We start from the raw sequence: 14,619 nt of genomic DNA, 5'->3' as shown, positions 1-14,619 counted from the left end.
TTAGAGATTATTTTTTGGGGCTGTTTTTGCCTTTTTTTTTTTTTTTTTTAGATATTTGATAGAAACAGGAAAGACAGGTGGAGGGAGAGGGGGGATGACAGACTGGATTTGAACCCAGGACATTGTGGTACGTTCCTCAGCCTCCTAACTCTGGTTTTGATCTGTTCTTCTCCGATTCTTTGATCTCTACTTGCATCTTGTTTGCCTGGGTCCAATCAGGCCAATCAATGGGCCTCAACAAATCACCCAAAAAAAAAAGCACCCAAAACACATTCTCAGTTTATCCATGACCTGAAAACAGTCACTATTTATTTATTTTGCACTTCTTCACACAGAGCTGCATATCGACAGGTAACAAGTGCTAAAACAACGGACAACGTAGCGTTAAAACTGTAGGAGAAAGGCCTGACTTTAGATAATTTACATTTACATCTTTTCACTGTCATGTCTCATTACAGCGTGAGCAATCAATATGCTGAAAAAGACATGCTTCAGGTGCTTTTGGGGTTGGGATTGTATTAGAGAGCTGCACCCTGGAAAACAAGCAGGAGCTCAATAGTGAAGCAACTGACCAGATTTTAGTCAGAATTTATCAGTATGATGGGAAATTATGAGAAAATAGGGTCCAGGTCCAGGAGTCATATTTTAACTTTTACATGATAGCTTATTGTAGTGGTTTTCTTATTTTTAACTTGACACATAATGAATTTGTGGGCTCATATATATACAGCTTTCCCACCTACCCACCTATACACACACACACGACCATATGTGCACATGAAAACACACCTGCCCACACACAAACACACAGACACACCCACACACACCCACACACACACACACACACAGAAGACCTCTGACACCTGTTCATTTCCGATGGAGAAACTATTAATTTCCTGTGGCGGGCGGCCGGAGCAGATAGCGGAGCGACATCTCTGTCAGTCAGATCAGATCAGATCAGATCGGCTCTGCTTCTGCTCAGGAGCAGCATGAGGAGGAGGAAACATCACAGCAGCTCCCTTCAGTCTGCATTAGGGAGGGGATCAATATCAGTTTTAAGGCCTGAAAAGGTAAGGTATGGAAAAACTGCAAAACGTTGGACTCTGATGATGGGATCTCATGTGTTTTTATTGACAAATTTCTTGAGTATAATATCTGAAACTCTCTTACCTGAGACGAAATGATTCTGCAAAGGTGAGAAGTTTTACTCAGTAGCCACTGACTCGTAGTGTCATCCCGTTTTCTGAACAGCGTTTTTAGCATAATCTTGGAAGATTTACAAAGACACCAAGTTTGTTGCATAACGGACAGCTGTTTAGCTCTTTTAACAGTCATGATAATCCACTTAGCGTCATTCGTCTGCTTTGCTCAGGGTAGCTAACAGCTAACAGCTAACAGTTAGATTCCTAGCCACAAGTTCACACCCCTCCACATATTATTCCTTAAATAAACTCTCTAGTCCAGTTAAACATGATGGAAAATGTCTTTGGACATTGTACAATCCAGAAGTTGTGCAGAAACTAACTTGCTATCGCACAATGTGAATTTGGTTGTTTTTTATTAACAAATGGTTCTTGTCAACAAATTCCAGTTTTTCTGATCATTTTCGTGTTCAATTTTGTCATGAAAGGATTCGTTTTAATTCGTTCGATTCGTTTTATTTAATTATACCACTTAAGATGTATGCAGGCCTATTTTGAAAATTAAGAATTTGCTGCAGAGGAGCTAACAGTTAGAAATATGAGAACCACTGTATAACAACTTGTTCATTTGTTTTAAAAAATTTGTAATCATATAGCTGTGAAATCTTGTAATATTGGCGGGTATCTAGACTAAAAGTTATCTGGCAACCAGCTGGAAAGTCATAAACACTTGATTATGTTAAGAAAAAGATCAAAGTTTGTACCCATGATGAAATATGAGGAAACTGTGTTTCTACAAAAGGAGCAGGGATCAGCAGAGAATGATGAAAACTACAAAAATAAAGCAGATACAAGACATACTTGGATAGTATACATAGTTTTAGTGTTTGATACTTCAGTTTGTATAGGAAGACGTTTTGAAAATGACTTTTTTCAGAGAGCAAAGTGCAGAGAGAACGTCTCCTGATCCTCTCCAGTAACAACTACAATGAGCTATATAGACACATACATTAAAATAAATGAATCAATATAAATGTTCAAACACAATAGACTCTAATTTCTCTAGAACAGGTGTGAAACACCACAAAACACCACTTTTTTGTGTTTAAAATTTATTTTCGGTTACACTGCAGTACCTAAAAAACCCCACATTTGGCTTTGAGATGGGCGACAGGCACAGAGACCAAGACAACAGTCAGATAGAGGAGCAACATTTGGTAATGTCAACCAACATAATGTAAACCTACATATGCCTTACATCAACATCCCACCCATGCATCAGAGAGGCACTTCACTGGCTACAACTTACCATCACAACAGGAGACTGCTTTTCATCCACAGAGACCGGTGGATCCAGAACTCACGGTCCACTTTACAGTTTCTGCAGCCGGATCGACAGAAACAACCCTAAAAATAATGATTGTTTCCCGCCACAGTGGCAGGTATAGCTCAGTATGTAGAGCATGGCACTTACCCTGCCAGGGTTACAGGTTCCATTCCCACTGGTACCAGCCCTGCTAAAAATGCATGCACTCCTGGCACTGTAAGGTGCTTTGGATAGAAGTGTCCACATGGCCTTTAGGCAGTGAAACCTACCAGCTCCAGCCAAAACTCACCAACATTTGCCTGGAAGCTGGTGATAGCTTACAGGTTGCCAGCTTCATGTACAACTTGACTGAAAGCAGCATGGTTTAATACAACAGCAGCTGAGATGGAAACTACACATGATCTTATGATACACTGCAAAAAGTTGTGCTTAGCAATGGACCTACATGGTGAAACAGGTCCAGACAAGTAAAGAGGGAATCAATCCGGTATCAATGCCCAGTGAAAACATGGCCAAGGTCTTCGGTGAAGTATGACACACAGTGGAAGATCCACAAAACCAAGAAATACCTTCAGTTGCCAGTTGCTGCTCAGTTCTGGAGGAATAACGCTCTTTACATCTGAGAGCAATAGCTGAAATGTAAATTCAGGGTTCCTACACATTTTCAATTAAAAAATTCCAAACTTTTTCCAGAAGATTTTGTCTGGTGTTCAATATGATTTACGCAGATAGACATCTTGCCCCTGCTAACTAGGTCATATCACTGTATAGATGAAGATTGTTCTTCACAGCCACAAATATCAGAATATGTCAGATGATTGGCAGGGTTCCTACACGCTTTCCATTTTAAAATTCCATATTTTTCCCAGACCCTATGTTCTTGACCGGATTCGGTTTTGGTGGGTATTTGATATAATGCATGCTGACAGCGGCTGGGTAATAAGAGCGTCCCTCTATCTGAACATTATTCTTCACATCAACAAAAACTGTGGACTCAAAGTGGCTCTACAGCAACATAAAAGCTAGAATTATGTGTGTATCGGACCTGAACCGCAACATTTTCCATACTTTTCCAGACATTTTTTCAAATTCCCAAACTATTCAAGACCTGGAAATGATCAAATTCATTTTTAGTACTTTTCCGGACTTCCCAGACCTGCGTAGGAACCCTGTAAATCGCATTGCTCTGCTGCACGGTGATAAAATCATATCAATACATACAATCCGGCATTGGCCGCACAGTATTTACAGATAATTCTTACTGTAGCTGTAATGGGCGGGGCTTACCGCCTCAGGACGATTCATACGGTGTCAGGTAAGCTGTCAATCACAGAAATGCAGAATAAATTAACGTTCAAAAGCTTTTCCTTGCAGTTTGTTTTAAAACGAAAAAGTGTTCTTCTATGCTTGTTGATCCAGGTCTGTATACAATACACACACACACATACTGTACATACGTTTTATGGTCAAAACCTTAGTTGAGATAGTTAACCTGCTGTCTGGAATTCACTCAACTGAGTAAAAGTCCATCAAACAGCCTTCAGCTTACTTTAATTCTTTTACTTCCCTTTATACTCCGCTGTCTGTATCATGTGTCACCATGTACGGTGTCACTGAGCTGTCAATGTGCAACACAACCTGTCCATGTATTGTACTTGGTGAATTCATGAATTCATTTTTTTTTTTTACCTGCTGTCTAAAGTTTTAACACAGCCATCATTACATAAAACAAATAATCCAAATCATTCGTAGGATCCAAATCATCCACTTCTGAACAGATTTGCGTGAATGTCTTTCGATTTAAACAATAACTACATTTGGCAGAGGCATATTTACTTATCTTACTTATCATCAGCTGCATGTAGAGACACTTTGCCTTCACAAAGACAAAGAGAGTGTAAACCTAAACTACTTCTCTTGTTCTCCTTTATAAAACAGGTCCAATTATCCTCCATAGAACTTCATATAGTAAAGTGCACATTATCCACAGACAGTCTGTTTACCTTAACAATAACTCATAAAGTAAAGCAACAAAATACAACAAAACACTCTAAAAAGAAATGAGTTTAACACTGAAATAATATCTAACGGATTAAATTAATTAAAAAGCACCAGGCTGCAAGTCAACTCTCCCTCACCTGATCTTCTCTTGGCTATATAAGGACTTTACTGCCACCTAATGGCAAAAGGGATCATTTGCTCCCAAACCATAACTTCAAAGCCTGTAGATAAACCAAAGTAAGACCTTTTTCAAGTACTTCTGATTCTGATTTCTTTCTCCATTTTCTTTTTTTTTTTTTTTTTTTTTTACAATAGATTTGTTTGACAATCTTTAAATGGGGCTTTAGTTTGGCCAGAGATATTTATCAGTACCACTGCAGCTTCCCATAAGACTAATCCTACACCTGTAAAAAGCCTGTGACATTTTCATGTCTAGTTTGGTACAACATACATTTGTATTATTTTTCAATACCACATATGTTGATAATAGCTACATATTGGATCAGTATGTTATGAGAATTTCATGTTGTGTTGAACATAAAGAAGACAAGTGGGTGGTCCTGGTCTGGGTATAAAAACAGAAAGTGGCTGCTGTGTAGGATAAAGTCCTACAATAGAGTTTCCGCACACAGCATTGAAAACAGAGGGAGCTGAGATTTAAATGACAGAGTTTTTTTTTTCCTTGTCGAATTGAAAAATACAAAAAAAGTGATCTGTGCTCAAGAAGTTAAAGACAGGCGTTTTGGCTTATCCCATCATCAGTGTCAAACCGAATATTACCATAAAACACACCTTATATGATAGTGTTCAATAATTTGGAGCATATCTTATTTTAATCTAAAACTGTAATCACAGCGACAGTCATTTGAAGTCCATATTCCTCCTATTAAAATCAATGTTTTCAGCCTTGTCGCATGAATTTGGGAATTATGAATGTTAAAAGCACCGATGTTCAAGGTCCTTCTAGTTGCTATAGATCTACATTTAATAAACGTATTGTGGCCTCTGGGGACAGTTACTATTCTAATGATTGTATTTCTAGGTTAATCTGATTATTGCACCTGTGAATATCCATCCAACAGTATATAATGTGTTTAGATGGACTCAGATGACGCCATGAGCTGAAACGTCTGTCCGGGATTTCTTGTTTGAGGACAGATCACCGTTTTCTATTTCTCAGTTCGATGTGGAATAAAATCTCCGTTTAGGACGCTGTAACTCATCCATTTAAATCTCAGCTTCTTTTTTTTTTTTTTAATGCGTGTGTGTTTTGCCCCAAACTAGACAGACAGACAGACAAGCTGAATATAACACAGACTTTTTTAAGAGAGCGCTACACAAAGTGCAGAGAGAGGAGAGGGAAGCTTTAGACCGCTGATCCCAAATAAAACTTCCAAAGTAGAAATCTGCGTCTAATCTAAGAAAAGAAACGAGTCTCCTTTAAACCGCAGTTAGCCAGCTAACAAGACGGGCAAGGCACCAAACCCCCAGCTGCTGCTCAGCGGCCGCCAGTACAAGACTGTGGTTGAACTGGGAAGCTTCCAGTTTGAAATGTGTGCAACTGCATGACTGTGAAGCAGGGCGGTGCTGACAAAAAAATAAAATACCATGGACGCTAAGCAAAACCGTTCCCTTGGATAAATTATGATTTAAAAAAAAAAAAAAAAAAAAAAGGGTGATGATTTCCACTGATGTCAAACGAATCACAACCTCTGAAATCTAAAACCACACTGGACCGACTTACAAGTTCAGGAAGGAAAGATTGAGTTGGGTTTGAGGTAGAGCGTGGCAGGACTCCTGGGTTTGGAACCAAAGAAACAGACTGGATTCTGTTCCCGTTCTATTTCTGATGTTGGGACAGTTACACCAGAACAGACAGGCAACATTTTCACGGGGAATTACCGCTCCTGTACACACAGGACAGACTTGGGTTTCTGGTCGTGTGCACTTCAGAGTCTGGTAATGCCCCGGTGCCTTCTGGGGAAACTCCGGGCCGACAGCGGGGGCAGCTGATATGTTAAAGAAACTGATATAAAGAAGGCTACAAGTTCGATTCCCCGTGATGCCAAGCTCCAGAGGTGCTGCTCTGTCTGACCTCTGACCTCTCTGTGGAAAGGGAGGAAGACTAATTTCCCCCCTCGGAGATCCACACAGAGTCACAGCTCTGCTCCTTCTCAACGTTCCCTTTCCCCAGCTCATCATCGCTGGGGAGAATTTTTCCCTTTCCATCCAGTGAGCGAACGCCGCTCACAGGAACAGGTTGATTTTGGCCGGGACCGCCTTGCAGCCCGTGGTGGAGAAGTACTGTCCGTTGTCGGGAGCGTAGATCATGTCGCCCCCTACGGCCTCCGCCACGTCATTGCGCCAGCACCAGCCCAGCTGGCACAGCTGGCGGCGGGCGCAGCGCTCCACGTGGCGCCGGCTCAGCGGCAGGAAGGGAACGAAACGGGTGACGAGCTTCTGCTGGATGATGGTGGAGTGGAAGAAGCCACCTGGAGGGAGAGGGACTCGGTTCAGTTCCCTTCATCTAGGTGGAACAAGGCTTACACACAAACCTCTTAGCTAATAAGCTTTTTGATCAGCTTACCATTATGCAACAAAAAAAGATTGGGAGCATTTTCACCTCTGTGTGTGTCCAGTATTTAGCGCTTTACTGTGAAAAGCACCATGGGACACTAACTATTGAATATGCACATGTTAAAGGAATAGTTCACCCAAAAATGAAAATTGTGTCATCATCTCCTCCCCCTCATGACAAATGAAACACAGGTGAAATGTGTTAGTCCATATAACACACAGGGAGGCTGCAGCACAACTTGGTAGCAGCCTTCTCCAAAACAACTGAAGTCAATGGGGACCTGTTCTTTAGAGCTCCAAAACAAAAACAGCCAAACAATCACACTGTGAATAGAAAGACCTATACACCATTATTTGTTGCAAATCAATCAGCTGTAGTTCAGATTTGCACTAAATGATGGTGTAAATATACTGTAGGTCTTTTTGGAACTCTGAAGAACTGGTCCCCACTGACTTCAGTTGTTTTGGAGAAGGCTGCTATGGAGTTGTGCTGCAGCCTCCCTGTGTGTTATATGGACAAACTTCACCTGTGTTTCAACTGGCATGAGGGGGAGGAGATGATGACACAATTTTCATTTTTGGGTGAACTATTCCTTTGGGTGAACTAATCTTCTTGTTAATCAAAGATAACAAAAAGTAGTAGTGTAAAGTATTGTGTTATTATTATTCTTTAACAGTTCAAACCTGAAACTGAAGGCTGACAGGTGAGCAGGGAACAAGGCTGCACAATTAATTGTAGATAAATCACGATTTTATGTTTCCACAATAATGTAATTGTGTAATTCAGTGATATTGAAGTTAGGGCTGCAACTAACGATTATTTTCATTGTTGATTAATCTGTTGATTATTTTCTTGATTAATCGATTAGTTGTTTGGTCTATAAAATGTCAGAAAATGGTGTAAAATGTGGATCAGTGTTTCCCAAAGCCCAAGATGACGTCCTCAAATGTCTTGTTTTGTCCACAACCCAAAGATATTCAGTTTACTGTCATAGAGGAGGAAAGAAACCAGAAAATATTCACATTTAAGAAGCTGGAATCAGAGAATTTTGACTTATTTTTCTTAAAAAATTAATCAAACCGATTAATCGATTATCAAAATAGTTGGCGATTAATTTAATAGTTAACTAATCGATTAATCGATTAATCGTTGCAGCTCTAATTGAAGTGTTATATTGTATTACACTATATTATATAGTGTTATATTTTCAATTCCCCTAAAAGTCCCAGAGTGGTTTATCAAGCGCTTCCATTACTGCTGACCAATCACAACCTTTGAATGTGCAGCGTGCATCATGTGACCAAAACTCAAGTCTAGATGGAGAAGCAGCAGAGAAACTTTACACAGAGCAGCTTTGGAAAAACGAAGCGATGAGCAAAGTGGAAAAAACATGGACCGGTCCGACATTAGAGGGGAAAATCCTAAAAACGTTTTGGTTCCTAGAAGTGGATCATCATCTGTCGTCTGGAGACACTTTTTAAACCAGATGAACACAAAAAAGAACAGATTCTGGCCAAGGTTTGCCTTCAGGGTGTAGCTGAACCCTAAAGTAATAAACTAGTAACTATTTTGTAAATAAGGATGCAATAAAAGCAAGACAGTAAGAGTGAAAACAATACTTTATAGCTGCTGCTACCTTGAGAAATACTGCATGGGAAAAAGTGAAAATAGATTTTAAGTGCAACAACCACTGTTTCCTGAAACCGAGACAAATAATTGTGATTAGCACTTGTGATCATCTTACTTGTGCTGCTGTTGTAAACTGTCTGGGCGATGGCGTCCTGCAGGTCGGCCAGCCTGATCTCCTCTCGGTCCCGGCCAGCCTGCCGGTAGTCCAGGGCCAGCTGGTTGATCACGTTCTCCCCGGTGGTGCTGCAGGGAAACACACAACACACATACATGTAAAACACATCAGACGTCTACAAAGAAAGGCTTGAAATTAATCCTGTCCACCAGGCAAATGCAAAAAAAAAATTCCAAAAGTGTCCTTGAGAGAGAAACTGAACCCCTATCTTCACCAAGGTTATTATAGTTTTGCATTTCGTTTTGACTTTTTGTTTTCAATTTCAGTTTAGTTTTAATTCGTATTTAAAGCAGGTTTGCTAGTTTAGTTTTTATTTTTTGAAAATGCTTAGTTTTTGTTTCGTTTTTATTAGTTTCAGTGTTTTAGTCTTTTTTTTTGTCAAGGGCGAGATTCAAAAATTCAAAATACTAGGCTTATGTATGAAATAAATTGACAAAGACGAAAAACTAAAGACATTTTCTCTATAATTTTAGTGTATTTTAGTTAGTTTTGTAAACACACAATACAGTTTCAGTTAGTTATCGTTTTTTGTAAAGCCTCGTTTTTATTTTTATTTCAGTTAGCGAAAATGTTTTTTCACACCTAGTTTTCCTTATTTCATTAGTTTTCGTTAACGATAATAACCTTGATCTGCACATTCACACTAAATGGTGAAAATCAAAACTGTGAAATGGTCATGGCTAATAAGTCTGTGCATGCTACAAGCCACTCTGGTAGGTGAACAACTATGGGGGCATTATTGTAGCAGAACTATTTGCAAATGTGTGTGGAGAGTTGTGTAACTGTATCTCAATCTCATCTCAATTTGTAAATGTGTAGAAAAAATCTCCAAATCTGTATACACACATTTACAAATCTGATTACGCACACATGGATTGAGATACAGTTACACAACTCTCCACACACACATTTGCAAATAGTTCTGCTACAATAACGGCCCCATAAACAACCTGTGATCACTCAGTCTTTGCTATTCAAAAAACGACTTCAGCTGCTTAGAGATGAAACTGCCTGGTGAAATTCTCCGGTCCAGTGAGTCTGGTTTAAACAAAAAAAGCTACAGCAAATTACCCACCCAGTGTTTATATGAGCCCAGTGGACTCAGTGTTCATTTTAACACTTTGAGTTAAATCAACACTGACAAATTTGCTGCTTGGATCAATCCTCATGTTACCCATGACAGTAGCCTAAATAACAGAGTAAGGGCTGAGGCTGTCAGTAATGAACACCACAAATCCTGACCAATGACCACCAGGTCACAGTCACTTAGGACACTGCAGCTCAACACTGAGAATCATTCCTGGGAATCTGATAAAATGCATAATAACCATATTTAGTGCCTGTGTTCTGTCATCCGGTAATTACCGTTTTTTTACCGGGAAAATCTGTTGAAGTCCGACATATTTAAATCTCTCCGGTCATAATGTCCGGTGAAAATAATTCCCTCTAAGCACAATTATTGGAACATTGTGCTCCTTGTTTTACTGAGACTGAGTTACAGCAACAGGTTGAGTTCTGGGAGCAGGTCTCCAGACCTGCTCCCAACGAGTAGCTTATAAATATTTATATTTATAAGCTACTCGTCGTGCAATATTTAATATAAATATTGCACTGCGTGAGTTGATTTAAGCGACATGAGACACAACTGGGGAGGATTTACTAAATTGTTTTGAATGTAGCGTAATGTATTAACCAATCAAGGGTGATGTGTGTGTGTGTTGGTGAAGGTAAGATGCCTTTGCAGTTTATTTTCATGACTTTTTGCTGGGCTGTGCTTTTTACATATTTACTGTGTTGTTTTTCTTGGTTGTAGGTTGTGTATTTAGCAACTGGCAATGTGTGATGATGGTTAACGGGACATGTACGTTGTGCATTTCGCACTGCGTAATGGTGAGAGGGACACGTAGTTTTTGGCATTTGGCATTGCGTAATGGTGACAGCATATGGCTATTTGGCAACAAAATACATGTCAGGAACGAAGTAAAAATTTTCATAGTAGATGATCCTATTTTTCTATTTTGCATGGTAACGTGTGTGTGTGTGTGTTAGAGAGAGATAGCGTTGTGATGCACGTGAGTCTATTGACGGGACTTATTTTATTTGGAATATAATGTATAAGCAAAAGTAGCCTACTTTTAAAAAAAAAACATTATAAATCTACATGCCTTGATGATGTCATTCTTTATATAGCCTGCCTATCAATTGTTTTTAAGCTCAATAAACACAGATAATGTTTGACCGGAATTTCTCCCATTTGTCCGGGACTTTGAAATCTTCCAGGACACGTGGACCGGCACCAATTTTTTCTAACAGAAACCCTGACTGTAGTGAGGAGCTGTATTCATTTGAGTCGAGGTAAACTCACATTCAATTTAGGAAGTGGGTTTTCTGCAAAATTAACCAAATAGATTGCCACAGAAATGTTCTTTTAGCCAATCTATGAAGGAATTATTGAAAATGATCTGGTCTCTGTGACCGTTATATAAATGTAGTTTCAATTTACACTTTGAATGGAGTGAGCTGAAAGAGAACTGACCTTAACCCATGCAGGGTGGAAAACTACTACCAGACAAACACTGGTCAATTTTAGCTGCCTGTTAAAGGAATAGTTCAGCCCAAAATGAGAATTCAGTCATGCAAGTCAAATCTCAACGGAAGTTTACCCTACCAGCCATATTGGCAGATAACAAAACAATTAATTACAGGTTTCTCTCTTTTCCAAAAATCAATCTGGCTGGTAAAACAGTGCTCAGAGTCTGGTGAAGTCTGTGCTCCACCAGCCTCCAGGTTGTCTTCCCCAGCCTCCAGGTTGTCTTCCTGTCTGTGTGTACCTGATGAAGACGTAGATGGCCTTGCGGTAGTTGGTGCTGTACACGACGTGGGAGGGGCCGAGGAAGGGCTCCAGGACGTCGATGATGCCGGGCGGCATCTTCTCCATCTCGTCAAAAATGAAGACGGAGCGGGCGCACGCCGTCAGGTTCCCGTTCACCCAGCTCCTCAACTCCGACTGCAAACCGAGGAGGAGGAGGAGGAATTAATCCTTGTGTTTACAGACAGCACACAATACTCCTGACACCAGCTCATAAGGCTGCACAATTAATTGAAAAATATATAAAACAAGCTAAACAAGCTGCTCTGGTACTGTGGAGAATCCAGGCCGACAAATCAAGTTGAATGTCCGAAAAAAAACAACTTAAATTTTAGCCAAACTGATCAAGTCCTAAGGGTTAGCATCTCATTTTAACTCCCCAACACATTTTTTTTTAAAGATTTTTGTCAAGATGGGTGACAAAAAAGCTGTTTAAATGCAACTTCTTATCCCAATCATATACCACCATTTATATTGGCAAAATATACCACACAGACACACAGACACACACACACACACACACACACACACACACACACGCACAAGCTCTGGCCCGTTTCTTGGAGTTTGTGTTGTACTTCTCTTGTTTTTATCCGTTTTGTGACTCTTAGTTTCTATAAAGCACTTTGTGTCAAACCTGCGCTCTCTAAACATACATGACTACAGCTGGTGTGAAGTGATTTAGTCGACAGTGGGGTCAGGAGGAGGTGTGGGGACTCGTGGGGACTCGTACCCTGTACTGCTTCACCCGGTCAGGCGAGGGGAAGTGGAGCACGGGCACAAACTGGTGGATGTACGGGCTGCTCATGGCCGAGCCGTACAGGTGCGTCGCCAACATGGAGCTGACCAGCGTCTTCCCTGTCCCGGACGAGCCGTGGAAGGACAGCACCAGGGGCCGGTCGGGGCTTTTATTCTGAAGGAAGTTAGCCACTTCCTCTGACACGATGTCCTGGGCCAGATGTTGTCCATACACATTCTTGTACAGGTCCCACTCCAAGTCTGGTTCACATAAATAAAGACAGTAATGTTAGTAATGTTAATCAGATTGGTGTGGGCAGTTTAGCCCTAATATCTCTGTTAGCCAGCATGAATTACTAGCTAACCTCGCTGCATACATACAGTACAGCATGTAAACACTGGGTGCTTATTACAGTTTGCTAGCTAGCTTGTCATAACAAACCAGCTGTGGGAAAACACAATGTTTACAATATAAAATCTATCTAGCTCGTCATGGACACAGAATACTAAAACGCCAGGTAACATTTTTAGGACATGAATGAGACGCATTTTTATTATTTAGGCTAACTGGGCGAGCTAATAACACTGGCTTTTCAGTCCAGTTGTGCTGGCTAGCTAGCTGGCTAGCAAGAGGAAGTAGCCGTTAGTTAGCTAACGTTAGCTCCGTCTCTGGTCTTACCTTTGATATTCGGCTTAAAGTCGCAGTCGCAGCTGTCGGACAGAGTGCAGTAAAGTGTCTGGAAGACGCAGCAGGCCGGGTTACACAGGAACAGAAACAGCGCAGACAGGATAGCCAACATCTTGGCAGCCCGCTGGCAGGAGAAATCAACCCAGACCGACCAGAGACCGGGACTGGACGGCTTGTAGTTTTTCTATTTCAGGATGGCGTCCAGTAACACGGAACAAAGCCTCAGAGGAACTTCTCTTCCCATGATGCACTTGGCTAGGGCGTAGGTCGCAAAGAACACGTTGGAGGGTCACAGTCCAGAAAAAAGATAAATATAGTATCTGAGAAGTACTCAGTGTAATCCTTATGTCTCTGTAGGCTATATACAGAGGGCTACATTAATAAAAATGAATGAATAAATAAATAAATAAATAAAATATATATAAAGATATATATATATCGTACTGTGCAAAAGTCTTAGGCACCCAAGAGTTTTTATATAAATTGTGTCTTAGATGTTTATTCTTTTTTTTCTGCATTACTGTCAGTAGACTGCTCTTTATAGTACATTTTTTGATATTTAGAAACCTTTCATTTAATTATTTTTTGAAAGCATCTTCGCTTTACTTTTTTATGTTTTTTTTTAATTTAAGACTTTTGATACTGTATCTTTTATTTTTCTATTATTATTATTTTTTATTCTCATTTTAGTATATATTTAATTTCTGTAATTTGGCAAATATTTACAAAAAACGTTTCAAACTAATAGCTACACTGACACAGAGGATTGTATATAATATAATAGGTTATAATATAATATAAAGTATAATAATATGCATTTTAACTAATTTTTCACCTGTCATTTACACAGCAGAGGGTGCTGTCTACTGTAGGAGCTATTACATTTCTTTTTGGGTGACTACTGTAATTAGTTAAAAGAACCTGGGCACCCTGGTTGACAACTGATTGAAATTTGATTGTAACACTGAAGACCCTGCTCACCCTGTCATACTGACTGTTTCAGTTATTTACTGTTAAGGAAATCTTGGCATTAGAGAGAGAAATATGCTTTAGTGAAGGCTGTGAAGGAACATGGCAGGAGAACAGGACGCCTAGTGAAGGTCAACATGTTTGTGTTATATGTAAGGCATAATTCATTTTTGAAAATGAGTGGATGGCTTTGAAAATACTGGATTTGTTTATTAAAATATAGCACCCAAATTCCTCAGTGTGTCTCAGCTCTCCCACGCTGAGGAAGATCTGCAGGTTTAACATGAAGGATTTCACCAGGAAATCAAACGAGTCACTGAAAAGTCCTTCAGTGTGACGTCCAGGTGAGTGTGGGAAACCTGCAAGATGATTTTATATTTCTCGCTTTGCGCAGCACGAATCAAGTCTGATTTCGAATTCATGTTTTCTTTAATTAAGCTCCTATGAATCCAAGACAAGAGCATCAGCATCAAGTGACTTCAACACATCTCTTTACATTGTGA

The 14,619-nt window shown here is 40.0% G+C and overlaps 1 protein-coding gene across 1 annotated transcript; it reads right to left on the bottom strand.

Moving 5' to 3' along the window:
* Positions 1-2,120: 2,120 nt before the first annotated feature.
* Positions 2,121-13,281, bottom strand: tor2a (torsin family 2, member A). Its single transcript, XM_071520903.1, has 5 exons — positions 13,139-13,281; positions 12,455-12,720; positions 11,684-11,859; positions 8,793-8,920; positions 2,121-6,962 (listed from the first exon to the last, which is right to left on the bottom strand). Exons 1-5 carry the CDS (start codon positions 13,257-13,259, stop codon positions 6,718-6,720), a joined length of 936 nt encoding a protein of 311 aa, XP_071377004.1. The 5' UTR covers positions 13,260-13,281; the 3' UTR covers positions 2,121-6,717.
* Between the last annotated feature and the right edge of the window lie 1,338 nt (positions 13,282-14,619).

This window comes from Centroberyx affinis, unplaced genomic scaffold, assembly GCF_046629955.1.
Source record: "Centroberyx affinis isolate AG114_WGS23_722 - 3 ecotype Tasmania unplaced genomic scaffold, CSIRO-AGI_Caff_v1 ptg000833l_1, whole genome shotgun sequence".
NCBI classification, from domain to species: domain Eukaryota; kingdom Metazoa; phylum Chordata; class Actinopteri; order Beryciformes; family Berycidae; genus Centroberyx; species Centroberyx affinis.
The sequence above is the reverse complement of the archived record's forward strand: the minus strand, read 5'-3'. Positions and strand labels throughout refer to the sequence as shown.